The sequence below is a fragment of the Desarmillaria tabescens genome (assembly GCF_030435595.1).
Source record: "Desarmillaria tabescens strain CCBAS 213 chromosome Unknown EV420scaffold_216, whole genome shotgun sequence".
In the NCBI taxonomy this organism is placed as follows: domain Eukaryota; kingdom Fungi; phylum Basidiomycota; class Agaricomycetes; order Agaricales; family Physalacriaceae; genus Desarmillaria; species Desarmillaria tabescens.
In genome coordinates, this window is record NW_026848515.1 from 20283 (window position 1) to 38568 (window position 18286).

At 44.3% G+C, this 18286-nt stretch overlaps 5 protein-coding genes across 5 annotated transcripts; 4 read left to right on the forward strand and 1 right to left on the reverse strand.

Annotated features, from left to right (window-relative positions):
* Positions 1-421: 421 nt before the first annotated feature.
* Positions 422-1944, forward strand: EV420DRAFT_1689531 (uncharacterized protein; the record flags this gene model as incomplete). Its single annotated transcript, XM_060479324.1, has 4 exons — positions 422-784; positions 864-1198; positions 1234-1498; positions 1555-1944. 4 exons carry the CDS (start codon positions 422-424, stop codon positions 1942-1944), a joined length of 1353 nt encoding a protein of 450 aa, XP_060321547.1.
* A 30-nt stretch (positions 1945-1974) lies between these two features.
* EV420DRAFT_1771383 (uncharacterized protein) lies at positions 1975-2684 on the forward strand (the record flags this gene model as incomplete). Its single annotated transcript, XM_060481094.1, has 2 exons — positions 1975-2161; positions 2213-2684. Exons 1-2 carry the CDS (start codon positions 2031-2033, stop codon positions 2682-2684), a joined length of 603 nt encoding a protein of 200 aa, XP_060321548.1. The 5' UTR covers positions 1975-2030.
* Positions 2685-4154: 1470 nt separating this feature from the next.
* Positions 4155-5066, forward strand: EV420DRAFT_1599305 (uncharacterized protein). The gene has a single exon (XM_060474999.1). The coding sequence runs from the start codon at positions 4221-4223 to the stop codon at positions 4959-4961; it is 741 nt and encodes a 246-aa protein (XP_060321549.1). The 5' UTR covers positions 4155-4220; the 3' UTR covers positions 4962-5066.
* An 859-nt stretch (positions 5067-5925) lies between these two features.
* Positions 5926-6679, reverse strand: EV420DRAFT_1489038 (uncharacterized protein; the record flags this gene model as incomplete). Its single annotated transcript, XM_060470679.1, has 6 exons — positions 5926-5983; positions 6028-6090; positions 6144-6177; positions 6325-6431; positions 6486-6559; positions 6626-6679. The coding sequence occupies 6 exons, from the start codon at positions 6677-6679 to the stop codon at positions 5926-5928; spliced, it is 390 nt and encodes a 129-aa protein (XP_060321550.1).
* Positions 6680-12774: 6095 nt separating this feature from the next.
* On the forward strand, positions 12775-14034 carry EV420DRAFT_1489039 (uncharacterized protein; the record flags this gene model as incomplete). The annotated part of the gene is made up of 6 exons (XM_060470680.1): positions 12775-12927; positions 12980-13151; positions 13342-13419; positions 13617-13677; positions 13797-13962; positions 14011-14034. 6 exons carry the CDS (start codon positions 12775-12777, stop codon positions 14032-14034), a joined length of 654 nt encoding a protein of 217 aa, XP_060321551.1.
* Positions 14035-18286: the final 4252 nt, after the last annotated feature.

An 18286-nucleotide genomic window follows, 5' to 3' on the forward strand; every position in this document is an offset into this window, starting at 1 on the left:
GGAGCCTGACATGGAGAAGGCCATTTTCTCCCTCCGGGCATTCCTTATTGTCATATTTGGTGATATCCCAGCTGTTTCAATGCTTATGCATATGAAGGGTCACAATGGCATCTCTCTGTGTCGCATGTGCAAAATTGTTGGGCTGTGTATCCCTAATTCCAATGCGACTACTCACTACATTCCCCATGATCGCTCTCATCACCCAGATGTCCAACAGAAGCCTGATGCCATTAAAGTTTATGACCTTGGAGACTTGCCATTACACTCACATGATGAGCTGATGGATCAGGCAGATCGAGTTCAGTTGGCATCCATGAATACGGAAGCAGAAAACTTGGCCAAGGAGTATGGTATCAAGAGCCTGCCCTTGCTCACCTTTCTCGATTCTCTGCTGTTTCCCATCTCATTTCCTTATGATTTCATGCATCTCATCTGGGAAAACCTTATGAAAAACCTGGTTCTTCTTTGGACCAGGGAGTTCAAAGGGCTTGACGAAGGAATGGGTTGTTACGTTCTCGATAAGTCTGTGTGGGAAGCCATCGGTAAGGCAACAGCTGCATCAGGATCTACCATTCCATCTGCATATGGTCCCAGGGTGCCCAACATGTCAACAGACCACTCCAACATGTCAGCAGAGATGTGGTCATTTTGGAGTCTGTATCTCAGACCGGTTCTTCTCCAACGATGCTTCAAGGATGCCAAATACTTCAAGCATTTTGTTCATCTTGTCATGCTGTTAAATCTCTGCCTGCAGTTTGAAATCAGCACGGCAGAAATTCAGCAAGTTTGAGATGGGTTTATCCGTTGGGTGAAAGACTACGAACAGTACGTTATCCCTGTTTCTTGACTGTAGTCATTCACAGACTGAACATGTATCTGATAGGCTGTATTATCAATATGATCCAGCACGCATCTCCACTTGTCCTGTCACTATCCATGCCCTCCTTCATATTGCCGACAGCATTGAGACGATGGGACCAGTCTGGTGTTATTGGGCTTTTCCAATGGAGTGGTATTGTGGCAAACTTCAACCTTCCATTCAGAGCCATCGTTTTCCATATCACTCGCTTGACCACTTCATTTTAGAGTCTGCGCAGCTCACTCAACTGCAAATCCTCTATAAGCTTCATGATGAATTGGCTCTTCGGCCATCTCACAGAGGCAAGATTCTTGGATCATTTCAAAGTGAATCTTGTAAGTCACTGGTTCTTGTTATGTTAAACCTTCTCTGAGACTTTCCATAGATCCCACCTGCATGCTTCTTCCTCCGAGATCACCAATTTGCCCTGATGAAAAGCTGTTATCCACTTCTGTTAGTCCAGCTTTGAAGACACGTTTCATGCGTGTTGATCTCAAAGTGATTCGCAAACACCTGAAGGCTGCATTTGTTGAGGAGTGGGGGACTGTTCGACATATTGACTCTGAAGAAGGTGATACAATGCATGCATCATCTATGTATAAACATGGTGAAGACCACCGTGATCCTACATTTGTCCGGGCAAGTAATTTCTCGATGTATATGTGTGGCTCCTTTCACTAACAAGACCATAACAGTACCAGATGTATGTGGACAAGTTCGCCAACCAACGCCGGCATGCTGAAGAGCTTGAGCTTAAGACATTTTATGGCCGGCTCGAGCGTATTATTTACATTCACTTTCGGGCATCAGCACATCAAGATCTCCACATACAGAATGATGCTGATGCCCACATTATTCTGGCAGTCATCCGCAATACAGTTGTAGATGAGTCATTGCGCGAGCTACTCAAGTTGGATATCCATTTCTCATCACATGAGGGAAAGTTGGATGTGATAGATATTACTAGTGTGCAATGCCTTATTGGCAGAGTCTTTGATGGGGACCATTGTGCGCTCATTGACCATAGTGGTTCCCTGGCTTGTGCCATTCATGTAGATGATAGTGATATTATAGGAGATGAATAGGAGTGATTGCATACCCTACTGACAATTTGCAATGCGGGGTTTTAACTGTGGGGACACTCCTTCAACACTGACACTCATCACCTACCATGGCTGGCAAGCCTATCATTGGATGCTACAACCCAAATGTGGCTCCCACAAAATTTGTGAAGGGTGGTCATAATGGGGAGTACTTGAAGAGTGGTGACAAGCGCAGGAGTAAGTATAGCAGAAGGAAGAGGTGAGAGGCAGATTACTCTGATACGCAACCATATAAATGACATGTTTTCAGAACCAAAAAAATTCCTGTGACACGTTCAAGTTCACCAATAGTACTTTCATCGCCCGAGGCATCAAAGGCAATGCACAGAGTGGTTCATACGGAGCTGTCTACAGTGCCTGAATGCAAGAATGAGATCATTCCTGATTCCGAGCCTGAGGGAGCAATATGTCCCTTGCTAGATCCTTTGGAGCTCATGGCATGTGACATGGATCTCACTGTGAGCTCTCATCTGCTGCTTTATGAGCTGGAAGGCCTCCAACAGCGTTTTGACCCAAGTGTTTCCACCAGGCACCTTCGGATGGGATTGAAGAGTGCACGAGAGGCTGTGGAGAAATTGGAGCAGCTCGCAGATTGGATGGATACTGCTGACTTGATGCAGTGGAGCAGGGCAGTGGAGGCGCATCAAGCTGTATGGGCTGGTTGGAAAGAATTTCAGGAAAGACAGTCAAGTTCGCAGCACCCAGAAAGAAATGATAATTAGCCTAGTCTAGGAGTAGTAATAAGCAAAGAATTGGCTGATGTATCAACCAGAACCCACCATACGTAGGATGTATTTCATCCTAGGAACGGGTCAGTCCTTGGAGCGACATCATCCAATGTTGATAGCCAGGAACAGGTTGATCACCAACCTGCCGGCTCCCACGGGAATCATCCAAGGCACTAGGATGATTCCAAAACAACCTAACAATAGCCATATGCAGAGTGAAGGCTGCTTATCAGCCTAAACTAGACTCATAATCGTCCTAACCTGGTTTCACAGTGGAGAATGAATCTTTGGATGTGATTCTAAATAGATAACCGTAGTCTTTTTCGGAAAATATTGCAGATCATCAGGCCTTCAGCTTCAGGCTACATTTAGTATCTTATTTGGGTGATGGGATCAATATCATCATGTGTTTGCCTCATGTATCCGTTACTGGATAGTCAGTGATGGAAAGTTGGATACCGGACTGGCTTTCCTTCATCCTGTCACAAACGTGCTGGCTGTTATTTATCGACTTTCATCCATTCTACTCTCCTCACCATCAACCACCGCTGTTGCACCAGAGCAAGCCATCCGATCTGCGCTTCTATATCAGATCTTTCGCCTCGCAAACATAATATCGTACTCTTTGACAATATGTCCCACCCATGTCCAAACTGCTATATGACATGCGAGGGACCTTCCTCACTCCACCCTACCATATATCCCGATATCATGGTCCTTTTGCGTACTGATCAACCCCCATCAGCATCGGAGGCAGCTATATTCAGAGAGGTCCAAAGAACGAAATCTAATAGGATCTCAGAGCTGGCCGACTCTTTGATACCTGAGCTTCAGGAGAAACTAGCAGCCCTAGTCCTGGAGCACAGGCAGCTCGTGTCAATCATGGAGCACGCAAGCGAGGTCCTCAATCCTGTCCGTCATTTGTCTGAAGACGTATTACGCAAGATATTTCGGCACTATCTCCCCGACTCGGAGTCGATGCCAAGTCTCATGTCCTTCCATCGTAAAGATTCTCCCCCGTGGACCATTGTTAGGGTATGCAGGATGTGCAGGGAGACTGCACTGTCCTTTCCCCAGTTGTGGACGTGGGTACACTTCGACATGCACATTGTACCTGATGACATTCGTGCCTATGGGTGACCAACCAAGACTTTGTCTATGCGCGATTTTATTTTGCATGAGCACTTACTAAAGAGGCTCCATCTTCAGTTACAGCACTCAGCTTGTCTTCCACTTGACGTTTCATTCATGTGCAATATCAGTGTAGGGAAGGATGGAAGCTCACACCTCTGGCCACTCGTTGCCTCTTCCCATCGGTGGAAACAGCTGCTGATCAAGTCTTTCAGACCTTGCCCTAGAACCATTTTCCTTCATTCAGAACTCCATATCATCCCTCGAGATGCTAGAGGTAGCCAAAGAGCTGATGACATCTCCTCTGCATTCAATATCGCTTCTTTCAGCTGCCGGCCTTTGGAATCTCATCATTAATGATCTTGATACTTATCCGAGTTGGCAAGACCTGCAGCTACCATGGGAACAGCTGACTACCTTAACATTGCGAGGGGTTATATCTCATTCAAATGCAATGAACATAGCACATATTCTCTGCCAAATGTCCTTCCTCGATCGTTGGAATTCACATCACAGTTTTTTTCACTAAATATGCACGCTGTCATTTTGACTGAGATCACCCGAATGTCCTGCGTTATCGTACACCCAGAGACGATCTTTGGTTCTAATAGCATGTTGGCATTCATTTTCTTGCCCTCCTTGAACCATCTCAGCATATCATATAAGGGTAATCACAGTCATACAGCCAGTGCGAATGATGACGTGGTTCCTATGTTGCAACGATCCAACTGCGTTCTGAAGACTCTCAAGCTCTCAATGGGCCAAATGATCTCCGATCCGTTGCACCTGCTCCAATGCGACAGCTCTTCATCGCTTGAGGAGATTGCCATATTCTCATTCCCAGTCGATCTTATTCGAGATATCCTTTCGCGTCCTTATGCCATCAACGACACTGCATTCTTTCTGCCTAAATTGCGCTATATCGAGATAGATGTGTCTTCTCCGAGTCTCAGTGCGGGAGAATACGAGTCGCTTGAGAATTGCATTATGCCCTTTTTAGAGTCTCGCGAAGCTGGTGGAGTTGTCCTGGAGTCTTTTTATGTCCATGCTCAAATGGAATATGTTATGTCAGAATCCTTTGAAAGGTGTCTCCGATTTTACATCTGTCGTTATGATCACAATGATCCTCAACCCTTTTAGTTGCAACTCAGTTACGACTTCAAATGATTTGTAGATAGTTACTAGTATTCGTTCTTCATGTGAATTATTACTCCTCGCTGAACATGCAATATTCAAAAGGCCGCCAACTTCAGATCCGGATGCAATTTATTACCAGCTATCAGCATTGGAGGGAAATCAGACCCATTTCTTATGCTCGGTGAGTCCGGAGGTTTTCCACCACTGTCTCCGTGTTTAGTCCTGGTTAAATCGCAGCTGAACCCTGGTCTGTGGTCGAGGAAAATGGTGAATATCCAGCTCATTGTCCGGCGAAATAGATAATGATGCCATTTCTTTGGAGGCAGAATGTCGTTGTGTTGTCTTCACGTGTTAAAATGGACAATCCATCATGGGAAGTAGTTTCTGAATCACTAAGATCAACATACATGTTTTTCAGGCATGGCAGTCCTCGGTGACATATTGTTGCATGCTCAACGCGCTGAAGAAACAAGGATGTAAGGAGGTGCTGCCATTAGAACAGGCAAAAAACGAGAATCGGACATGGCTGTAGGGACTGGGGTGCTATTGGTCGGTATGGGGTGTGGTAGTATGTGAAATATACCGCCAGTGGGTCCATTTACGAGGAGTTTCTGGTAATGACATACGGCCTAACCAAGACTGATAAAGACGAGCTTAAAAGATGCAAAGAACTGAGACATACCTTGAAGAAAGGTCGATATTGAAGGCGACTTCTTTTCATACCCTTTATTGTAGTCTTCAGTCAAGACAAGGGTATCGAGGACGAAACCGCATATGATCTCCAAAGTCTCCAAATAAAGGAGGTATTCATACGAACGCATGATCAGCAAAGGTGATTCAAGGGGCGAACGATCCAATATCATCAGCACCAGCCTCGTCAAATGTCTTTTGGGAAGACCACTACATCGTAATCGCTCAGCCTATTGTGTTCATGTTGTCATTCATAATGATGGTGGGCTTCAAGATTTCAGAAGAACGCGATAACCGTCCACCAACAAGCCATTGGGCGGTTCAGCCTAATCAGCCTACATTAAACCGTAAGCAGGAAAAATGAATACATCGGACTTACATCGAATCAGCATCATTTACTGGTCGTGCTGGTGCTATCCGAGAAGGAGTACACTCTGTGAAGCTGGACATATGAATCTCAGTAGGTGAGTGCAGACGGGTCACAGATGCACGTACCATTTCACCACATACTGACGACACGGATATCCCCCTACCTTTGATTTCCATGGTGTCTTTCTTCTATATCAATGCTTGTATTTAGGCCCATGATGCCTTTTCTCCCCTCCATAATCTCGGAAAACCTAATTATATGTGCTTAATTACACAGGTCAAAACAGACTGCAGATGGGAGACACACATAATTTCTGCGAAGATAATCCATAATCATGCCAGTGATCCGTCACCTTCGCGTTCTTCAGATACTTGCCATGATGATTTGGGTTGTTGGCCATACCATACTCCATTCTAATGGTGTCAGAGTTAAGACTGTCTGCAAGAACTGAGCAGCAGAGCACTTACTCTTTAGTATGCATCTTAAGACCTCTAATGTCAACTATCATGCCTGTAACCATCCCTCCGAAGGCAGTGAGTATCTGCGATGGCGGGCATGAATTTCTGTATAATTCGAACACAAACAAGAAGTGATGTACGACACCAACCTTCAGTGCTGCACATGCATTTCTGCTCTTGATTATTTCCTGGTCACGTAACATTTGGTGGAGTTCTCTATGATGATTCGGAATGGGAAGGATAAAAACTGTAGAATATTTAAGGACCCTCCTTGCTACTGCAAGCGTCGCAAAATACAGAGTTCAGCGCCTCATTCGTTGGGCAGTCAGAACCAATTTCAGCAATGTATTCTGCAGGTTCGCATACAAGTTCCAGTAAAGAAGTATTACTCGGCAAAGAGACTTGACGTATGAATGAGTTGTCAGGTGCAAATAAATGGGAGCACATGCGTACCGGCCAAGAACATCATGCCATACTCCTGCAGTATCCTGTTGGCACCATTTATACCATCGTTGCCTGAATATACACATGCGAATGGTGACCTACTTCATGATAAGCAACAAACTGGTAGAACGAGAAGACGCATACCCTATTTCAACAGGTGGCTGAAAACATACTTCAATTCTCGTTTGCAGATGTTATCATCATCTCCTCTACCACAGCCACTGTCATGTCATGAAACTATATCATAGGTAGCGATATTCTTGTGTCCTGCCCCATGCTATCGCAGTGACCGGGTGGGATGGAGGATATGATAGTTGATGACGAGGGCAGCAAGGCTGTGCCGGAGTTGAGAAAAAAACCGGCTTCCGGTCTGGTTGCCGAAAATGACCACCTATCAACCCCTAGGCATGCCTAATGCTAGCATGCCTACTGTATTGTGACTCGAGGGCTTCGAAGGCTAGATTATAGCAGCAGGTCAACTCGCAGGTGACAGGAATTAACTGAGAGAAATACAGCTAATATGAATTTCAAGGTCCAGATCGAGAGCTTGAGTAGGCTGTTTCCTCAGTTTGGTGTAGGTCAGCTTCTGAACTGTATCTTTGTCGGTAACAACAGTTGCTTGCTGTATTACACAGGATCCAGTGCTGATACTGAGATTGAAGCTCAGTGGTGGTGAGTATCCTCCGAAGGAAGGGCGAATTCAAAGTTGGTGCTGATAGCGATTGATACAGTGCATATTGCTCTCAGTGAGAGAATGCGTCTCTATTTTGTGCCATTATCATTTATGAGAGAAAGCCTGGATTTTATATCCACCAGAAATAGAAAGGAATGGTGCGGCATCAGAAAGCACAGACGTGGCGCAAAGTCGAGAGAGTGGGTCAGACATCAATAGTCATCCTTAACAAAGTAGGTGCCCATATGCTACTGAATAAATTTGGTCATATCATGGAGCATCAGTGAAATTGAAGCAATACTCACCGTATTCTAGATATTTCTCGCACTATTTTACAGCTCGGCTCTTTCGATTCGGCCATCCAATGGATAAACGCGAATGCTCTCGAGTGCCTAAAGGAAGATCAGATGGTATAATATCCAGAATATGATGCCAGCATCACCAAAGGATCCACATTGATAGTATAATTGTCTCATTTCTTAATAACAGTTCCGTGTATGACAATCCCTTGCTCTTTGCAGCCATCTTCACTACTGGGTAAACCCATCAGCAGAGAGATATAAGTACTCGGAGATGCAATAACAGAGACATCATGTTGATGGAGGTTGGCCAATACATGTGAGACCATCGAGTATAATTCATGTGCTTCCTTCAGTGCAGGAACGTGCGTGGCAGAGGTGAAGAACAAGTTTGGTCATACAGAACAAGCCAAGTCTTGAAGGCCTCTATGTCATATTCCCATCCAATTTTATAGAATATAGGAAGATATGAACGACATGCCGAACTGAAGCATGCTCAAAATACGAAGGAGCTCTTTCGTACCTCCGGTGCATCCTGTTCAGTGTGTCTGCTATACAGAGACAGCGGTGTCACCCAAGAGCTCGAACAGGCTGAATTGGATCACTGTTGTAGTAGCAATGGCCATTTCCACTGTCCTCAATGCGTTCCATCGTGGAGATAGAATTTCATTCTCTACTTCTGGATCCTTACCTTAATTCAGTATCTGTTCAACTATCAACATTTGAAGACCTCGCATACCGTTCAAACAATCCTCGGAGACCATTTCCTTATTCCTCTCCTAAACATGCAAAGTAGCTTGTGGTCAAGCCGGAATACGTCAATGACTCGATGCCTAGCAAAGTATTCAAAACAGCTGGAGCTGTCTGAAGCTGTCCAATAAAAGTCCAACACTGCTTATCTGTCAAGGCAATGCCTGAATGCATTCGCTTGCCCTAGGTATAATATAATCCCTTGTAAGTATTTTCTTATCATTCTCGTTTCAATCCTTGAGCTACAGTTATCTGCCTAATAGATCATCAGAAAATTGCCCCGTACGAGATTTCAATGTAATGGAGAAGTACCCTCAAATTAAGCTCTCGGTCATTGTATCCAATTTTGCAACAGGAATATGGCATTCGAGAATTCCTGCTGTCATCAACATGGATAGCATGGAATACCATTGTCCCCAGTTCTCTATGTCTGGCAAAAACGGAACACACAATACCAAAGTGTATTCAAAAACAAGATCAGATCAGAAGACAAGGCAAGTGTGTAAAAGCGCCTACCGCAAGTATGCCACAAGTGCCAAATGAATTGATCAAACCTCGGCAAGGGGAAAGGGCATGCCATGACAGCTACCCATGAAGCAAGGAGACCTGAATGCCAAATCATGATGAAAGGTCTATGTCACATCAAAAGATAAACTGAAAAGTCAGGAGCACTTACCATAGACCCACTACCAAGAGGCACCCAATGAGTTGGGACATCCTTGCTTGAAGTATACGTAACATCATGTCATCACGGTATGCTGAGGGTGCATGGTATCATCCAGCGAGGTTGCAAACACAGCTACGTTAATCCAGGCAACATTACCTTGCTTCTTCAATAGGCTCGCCAGATCGAAAATCAAAGGAGGGCGAGACATGTAACATGGCGCTCCAGTATGGTGGCATAGAATTGATTGCTCTAAGATGCCTGTATCCAGTACTGAGGAGTTAAGGCATTTTAAATTCCTGCTGATGCTGAAATCACCGTTTGATATGCATACGTAGATTTGCATGGGTGTCTCGAATGAACTAAATATCTGTTGAAATCATCGAAATGTTAGTCTTTCTGTAGGATGCGAATGGCACAAAGAACGATACACCATTGATTTCTGATTATCCTGAGGCCATTCCCGAATATTATTATCGCTGTTGCTGAAGAGGCGGGAGAACAAGAGAACGATGGGATTTGATGGTGATGATCAGAAGTGAGTGGCTGGCCTTGGTAGATACCGGCATTGGGCAGACCGGGAATCGATACGATTCAGACTCCGATAGGTCCCCTGTTCGATGAAACCACCATGCATGTGCTACAGCCTTCAAAGCATCATCGCCATGTGATGAGACAATTGTGGAAGCGGTGTTCTATTTTTTTTCTTCAGAGAACAGAAGAACTTCCATTGCTTGCCCATTGTCACTGTCACGGTGGAGGATGCTGTGTGGGACAAGTATTTCTTTCCTGGAGATGATTGGCGATGTTGCTGACTCCGAATTATTGTAGTTGAAAACACTGTGGTATCATTTCTTCTCAAGTATACGTAAAGCACAGTCCAAGGATACAAGGCTATTCTCTCTATGAGGTTTGCAGTGCAGACTGGAACTAGGGTAGGATGCGAGCTGCTTTAGGACCTGTGGAGGTGCGACAATGCTGTAGTATTGCCCCTCCAGTGCAAATTTACTCATATGAATCAATATGGGTATTATCCATTCATATCTCATCCACAATGGTCCAATTCCTCTGTGCCGCCTCCAAAAGTAATCGACTTTCATTCGAATAGGGTGCTCATCCTTCTTTTCTTTGTTGTCTCCCTCAATGATGAACGGGGCATGCCCTAGATGTGCATATATTCAGGCCATGATGCTCTTTTCTGCTTCTGGAAGGATATGCCTCAGTCAGGATGCGATTTTCCGGATGATCACATCTGGTGCATACCATGCCTACACTTGCATCCATAGCGAATCCTAAGACTCGTTTTAGAAAGATTTTACCGAAAATGAATCACCAATGCTGGTCGTGACCTTTGTGATCAACGTGTTTCTTTCGCTGCTCAAGCACTCAGAAATGTATCAATCAGCCCTGCAAAGGAGTGAACTCGACACTTCGACCTGTTCTAGATGGAACTCCGCCTCTGTGCCATGTCTAATCCTCTAGCTCTCAAATAAGTCTGTCACTTTATAAGGGAATGATGGACAATGTGTGATGAATTCATTCTTGGAGAGCTCATGGACATATTGGTAAGTATTTCTCCCACTTGGCCTGCTCAGCGCTCAAATATCTTTGGTTTTCAGTATATCTCAATTGTGTATGAATATTTGGCCATGACTAAGTCTCCCCTACTCAAGGCAGTGATGTACAGAACAATCTCAAGGTGTATTTCATCCTGATGGTACCAGTAATGGTGCCGTGCATCATCTTCTTGCAAATGTTCCCTTCTAACGACAAAGTCTGACACTATAAACAAAGTTGCTGCTGCGACATTGATATCTCCGATGAGCGTCAGTGTTATCTCTATCATGGCCTGCCTAATATTAGCTCTGAAGTGGTCATTTGGCTTGACTTGAGGACAGATGACTAGGGTGATCCTATACGGTGGGTCTGAAGAGTGGTTGGGATTTAGTTCTGATGAAAAAGGCAGATTCACATGGGGTGGCTTTTATGACTGTCATGGTTTTCAACTTTATAGAGAGTATCGTCGAGCGGGAGATGTAACCGTCTAGCTTAACAAGACATTGTAATTCGCAAAGCATAGAAGTGATAATGTTGTTACTTTCGAAAGTCCTTACTAATTTATCTGTATTATCAATAGCTCACATTGCCAGACGGTTAGTGCCAAATTCAATGGACCAGGATATAAGAACTATTTGGTTAGATGGGGGTATTCATCCGGTCAGCATAGCCCAAAGAGCACCCAAGATTTGTGTGGCACAAAAATTCATGGATCCTCCCATAGAGGTTGTTCTCCTGCTTATGCAGTCTCCAATGTTACTGTGCACCAAGAGCCTCTCCTCCGCCTGACACATGCAGCTGCGTGATCATAAACAAATGAGCCTTCATGGCCATAGTGCATGTTTTTCCATGACAAGGCTGTGGGCCCGGCCATTCCGAATCCTGGTGGCAGGAACAAGAACAACAGCACTGGCACCCATCTCAGTTACTCCGGTCATAATACAGTTCCGGATACAGCTTCAAGGGGATGCCAGATTATATCAGCTTCCTTTTCTACTACGATGACGATGACTGACATCTTTACTATGGCTCATTCCCTCACTCTTGGTCGCTGATCCAATCCACTTGCGAAGAGGAGAAGTCATTGAATGTGATGAAAATATACTTTCCATTGAATGATCCCATTCATGATTCGTTGCTGTGCATGCTCCAAGTCGGCCTCTTTGTGTGGAACTAAATAGGAGTCTAGCTCAGTTTCCAACAAGGAAGGAACATAAAATGTCATACCAGGTGATCACTGAGGTTCTTGCTGGGGGAAAGGGCTGTGGAGGCTGTGGGATAACAGGAAGGATGGGTAAGATGGGTAAGAAGGGGAAAACAGAAAAATCAAGCAGACAACACCATTTATGATAAAGCTGAGACATAAACTGACTTTCCATGATATCCTCAAGTAAAAGAAAAGTGATCGGATTGCGTTGGATACCCAGACTCAACTTGTCACAGCGACATGCCTTTTTTTTCCAATGGGTGAAGCTGATGTCTGTTTTCTATCCAAGCTGATAACGGTCAGATCTCAGACCTTTCATAGCCTCATAGCATTGCCATGGCCTGGACTCATTGTCACTGAGGGCCAGTCAGGTGATCGATAGGGATTGAAATAAATTCTCAAAGATTCGGCTGCTAGCACATCAATTCCCTTCTCGACCCTCCATTAGTGCCTGAATAGGAGTGCTATTGACTGGCCCCATCATTGCCGGACACCACCATATCTTGTGCATTCCACTCAGTACCTGACTCAAGCTGACACATATATTTAATACGAGGGCTGAATGGACAAGAAAAGAAGAACCAAGGCCCATGACCGAGTGACGACACAAACCTTAGGAGAAGAAATATGTTCCACCAGTATCATCCCAACCAGAAACCTATGCAAGTCCGGTCTTGAGAGCCTCCCCAGTCAAGCTTCCTGCAATGCATGTTAAACTGGGCTCAGTGGCTGTCAGGACTGCAGTATACTTACCAAATTCTTTCCAGCGCCATGATCATTCATACGCAAGCACGCCTTCAAATGAATCACCCCCAATGACTCCACAGACTTTCACAGGGTCTGAGAGTATAGATGGGGTATTCTATTTCATTACAAACTTCACCTTCATTCTAATTTGTCCCTGAGTAGGGGAATGATAATGCAGACAAGATTCGTGAATTAGAGAAGATCGAGAGGCAATTGGCAATGCAGTATGGATATCCTGAGAACTATGATCCTACCAACGTCCTTAGGAGGGCTAGAGACTCGCCTGGCACACTGAGGCATATGAACAATCTCTATGATATGGAATACAAGACTGGTACGCTCATTTCAAATGAGATTGTGCCTGAGCACTCCTGGCACCTTGCCATTGCTGTATATGGATAAGGTCTTGTGATTTTTATTAATCAGACTTGTTATTTGCCATAAGCAGCTATAGACTCCAAATAAATCAATATATATAGATACTTAAATAATTTATTAAAATTCTGATCTGGGTTCATGAATAGCTGAAGTCAAGGGAGTAAATGAGATCCTATCTCAATCCTATCTTGGTCCATCATCTGGCTCCTCACTCATCAATTTAGGTATGATGCTTCTCTGACCTTAGAGCTTGAGGACGCAGTTAATGTCATATTTGCACTGAAAAGTCTATTAATTGGGACGATCACTGAAGCAGTTTGCTGACCAATATTGGTGCGAACCTGAAAAGGCCTGTATCGATGAAATCAGCACCACAGAAGACCAATTTGGTGCAATTCTTGACACCATTATCCTTGTGAAGGTGGTGGACATGGCCTGCATCTTTTCACGTATCCCAACTCGTTCATACTATCCCAGCTTTCGTGAGTTAGTCATTTCTTGAATGTGAGAGCCTTCCTAATCCTGTCTGGTAGATTCGGGAGCCACTGGAGCAATGGACCATGAAGTTGAATGAATTTTACACATCACTTGGTGCATATAGGAACAGATCAATGCCAAGTCCATGGGCAACTAACCAACAAGAGAATGTCTATCACGATATTTGCCTCCTGGTGAACAACCAGAAGGATGAGTCCATCAAAACCTACACCAATGCCCTTTGTATTTTGGATGGCATCGCTTTTCATATTCGCTCGGTGCTTTGCCTTGTAAGGGGATCCAACACTGTTTAAATCAACTTCTGATTGTTTCTTTAGCATGGTGAAAACTTTCATTTGTAAAGGTAAGATTCCCTTAGTATTCATGGTACTCACTCTAACTGTAAGGTTTGAACACTTGGACCACCTCAGAACTACAATGATCTTTGAGGAGACTTTTGAACAAAATGTGCAACATTGGAAGAAAGCTTTCATTGATGCCATTGCGATATCACCACTCCTGCTCATTCTGTACCCAGGTTCCAGGGAACATATCTCCATCTCGCTTACTTTACAGGTAGGAGTTTTTTTTTACCATCTCGTAAAGGTATCACGGATGTTTGCTTGCAGGTTGGAGGATGACTTGCATCTTACGGAAAACCAGAACTCCTCCAACGTATTGAGGAAATGCTCTGGCATTGTATTATCAGTGTCGCATGGGGCTGTTGGACAAGTGACACTGGATTGACAAACTTCTTGACTGAGGCTGCACCATTGATCTGAGGTGACTCTGAGGGAGCGGATACCTGGTTTTCTGATGCATTTGCTGCCCTTGTTCAGTGTAACCAAATCCTTGGCCTGGAGGTTCATGTAGGATTGGCAAATGTTGCTTGGCTTAATAATAGTCGAAACTTTGAGGGAGCTCGCAAGGTGGGACCCCAGGCAGAACAATGCAGAGGATGTTCATCATCGCCGGCACAGAAACACTGAGTAAAACGGAAACCAAGGTCTTGCAGTGCCCCTCCTCAATTACTTCTTAATGCCTGCCACCTCCCAGCTTTTACACTTGGTTCGATTCCCAAGGTTCACCGCCTCTTGACATTGCAAGTGGAACAATGGGGCCACAGACACTTTCCGGCGCTCTAGCCCCATCCACCATCCACTGGCTTGAACATTAACGACCTCCCCACCATTGAGCTTGGTCAAATCAGTGAAGACGGTTCTTTGTTTGTTCGAGCAAACAAGTATCCCTTCTTGTATCACTGAAAGAGGCAACGATCTACATCTGTATCAGCTAGCCAAAAGCAACTAAAACAAGATCGCAACCTAGCTCATTCTGGAACAATGGTTGAGTCTCCCCCCATTTTAGTGGGTGAAAGATACCATACATTCTATCATTTGCCATTGCTTAGTAACATATGTCACCCATCCCTTTTTCGAAATCCTATAAATGATGTTTTTAGGAGGTTCAAGATTGAGCGTTGCTGGATGGATGGCATAAGTGCTGTATTAATGCCTCAGTTTCACTTTCTGTAGCACCTGCTGTAGAGTCAGCGCTGGTATATCGCCTGGATTTCGATTTGGCCATCAACAATCCTGTTCACACTCTTGAATGTTTTCGTGACCACAACATACTAGTGGTTGGTGCAAAGACATCTCAGATCACTTGGACGCTGTCATCACTTTCTAAGATCAGAAATCCTGATGCAAATTGAGATTTTCAAGGTTTGTGTTTTTTGTTTGCAACATGACAATATATTAACACAGTATACAGACCACCAAGGACAGGGCCATGACATGTGTCTGTCTTTATGTGAACTGCATGAAGAAAGCCAGGAAAACGAAGGTCTTATTTGAGTGCACTTCATCTGCCCTGCCGCACCCAGGATTTGCATCCCTTACAACTGTAAGGAGTGAAAATGAACTCTTGTTTCAAAACTGACTTATTCATAGAATTTTTTCCAGCGACATGGGAGTTTTCAAACAGACGTCTGTTAACACAGAGCGCATCTTTCGGATGGAGGGGTATCCTGCATCTGCCACCCACTTCTGGTATGTGGCAACAAAAAGTACTATTGACCACATCAAGCCCTATTGTCTTGGGGTTTGTACAGTTATCCAAGTTCATTGTGGCCACCAGCTTTGGTACCTCTTTCAGCGTCATGTTAAAAAGCATGACAAGTTGATACATGCATACCATGACTGGGATTCTGACTTTGTTAATGACCCAAAGCAATGGAAAGCAGAAGTTGTTGTCCTCGAGCCCGGTAATGTCCTGTACGTCCTTTCATTGATATGATGTGATTACCGCTGATAATAAGAATAGTTTCATTCAACCAGGCACTCTTCACGCAGTAGTGACACTCGAAAATTCCATTGTCAGAGGACAACATTTTTACACTACTACAACTTTGTCAAAAACTGTTTCGGGTCAGGTTGATACTTATATACATGGGGTCAAAATCGAGAGAGTTCTGTACTTCCAACTGAGGGATCTCCTCTTTCGACTGATTTTGTACCTTGAAGATGGGCTGAACACTGATAGTAAGCCAATCAACTAATTGTTTTCTCCAATGCCTTATCAGGATGGTTTCAGGCATAGAAAATGATTTGTCCAAATTCAAGGTCAATACAGCTGAAGGGCTTCTCAACATAGTTGCACTTGGCAACTTGCTCCTCTCCCTTCCTGCCTTAGACATTGTCGCTATTTTCGATGCTCATAAACCAGATGCATATTGGCCACTCAGCGAGGGGAGACAGGCATATTTTAACATAATATATCGTCTTCAGGAGCAGTACTCTCTGATTCTCTTTCCCGACACACCACTTGCCCATGATGCATTCACCAAACCTTTGGATTCTCTGGTCTCACTTCGCATTGCTGATTTTGCAAAGACTTCTGCCATTCATTTTGCATGGTCTTTGATACTATCTGCAAGGAAAGCACAGGGTTGGTGGAAGGTGTACTTGAAAGCCTTCAAACAGTCAGTGGAGAGGACACTGGACTTCTTTTTCGCTTGTACTGGAACATTGGGAGACTGTAAATATGAGTGTCGATAGACCATTCCATCTTAGGCCCACTTTCTTCATCTGGCCAAGGGCCCGTCCACTTGGTATGTGGTTTCCCAGACAGCATTCATCATTTAACCTGAATCATATAGATGCAACTGTAGATGAATGGGCAGTGATGGTGGTGAAAGAAAGAGTTGCTGAAGTCATGCAATCTCCAGACTGATCAGTATAAATGTACTTTCCCATATATACTTTCCAAATATGTTATCAGTGGTTATGATTTTGGATGTGGCCTACCGTGAAAACTTTGCTCTCTATATTCAAATGCGCTATTGCATATTCCCGGAACAATTGTTACATTAGACCCTGAAGTCCTTTTTTCAAGGATATGTACTGATGACAAGTTTATCAGAAGCTTCCAAATGTCCTTATTCCCATCGCACTCATGTGTCTGATCCTATCTGAACTTCAAGCCTTATAAAAGCTCTCATCAGGTGTGACATCAGCTCTCCCTCTGATATCATCGGTGACAGCCTTAACCCTGGGTCAACATCCTTTGCTGGGGCTGCCCTATTGCAGGAAAACAAGGCAGGTGCAGAGGCTTCAATCCCTGTGGAACAGAAATTCCAATCCTATGTACCCTTTCCAGACGGCAGATGCGGCAGAGAGCATTCACTCCAAGTCAGTAATTTTTATACACCAGTTCTGACCTTGATATTTCCCTCAGTGTGGAGAATGAAGTATTCCCACCGATGAGACAAGTGCTGCGTTCATGGACAACCATAATCATCAAAACAAGTGATCACTAGTGCCGAATGGCAGGATCTGGTGCAGTATGACCTTGGGGTATGAGGACGCACAGTAGCAGACGTGATATGGAAAAAGGGATGCGGAATGGGGGGAATTTGTGTACCTGGAACCCCTGTCGCTCGATGGCATTTCTGACTAATCAGGCCATCCAGCTCAATGACTATTTTTCAAATTCCTTCATTGAGACCAAAAAAGAAAATCGAGTTCAGACATTGGACTACACTAATTATGATGCATGCTCTCCATTCCACTTATTTCTTTAAGGTTGTGTGATGATTTCCCTGCCTTTGAAGCATCTGAATTCTCCCAATGTGTCTCATGCGGTGACTATCCGCATCTCCTTCCTTCCAACACCGGTCAGTAGTGACTTTGCCGCTACCATTGACAAGGAAGCATCGGGCAGAGAGACCATTCAGTGTTTATAAGAGAGACATTAGTCTGACACAATAATTTGTCCATTCAGTGTGGATGTCACAAGAGCACTGTGGGGATTGAAGATAGCTGGATCTTGTCATCTCAAACCTCAGTTCTCCATTTTATGGTATTAATCAGCATTTTCGATGTGTAGTTGCCTTCATCCATATTGGAATCTTATAGTATGCACCACAGGGCATGATTTCATGCGTCCTAGGTGAGAATAAAAGTGAAGAAAACACCCTGCCCAAATCAGGCATCTTCATCTGGCTAAAGTAACTCAAGCCCAGTTTTAGCTGGCTCCTATATGGGCTTGAGCCTAGAATGAGTCTGTGCCAATACAGACTCAGGCTCGCCTTATTACTATCGATCAATGGCC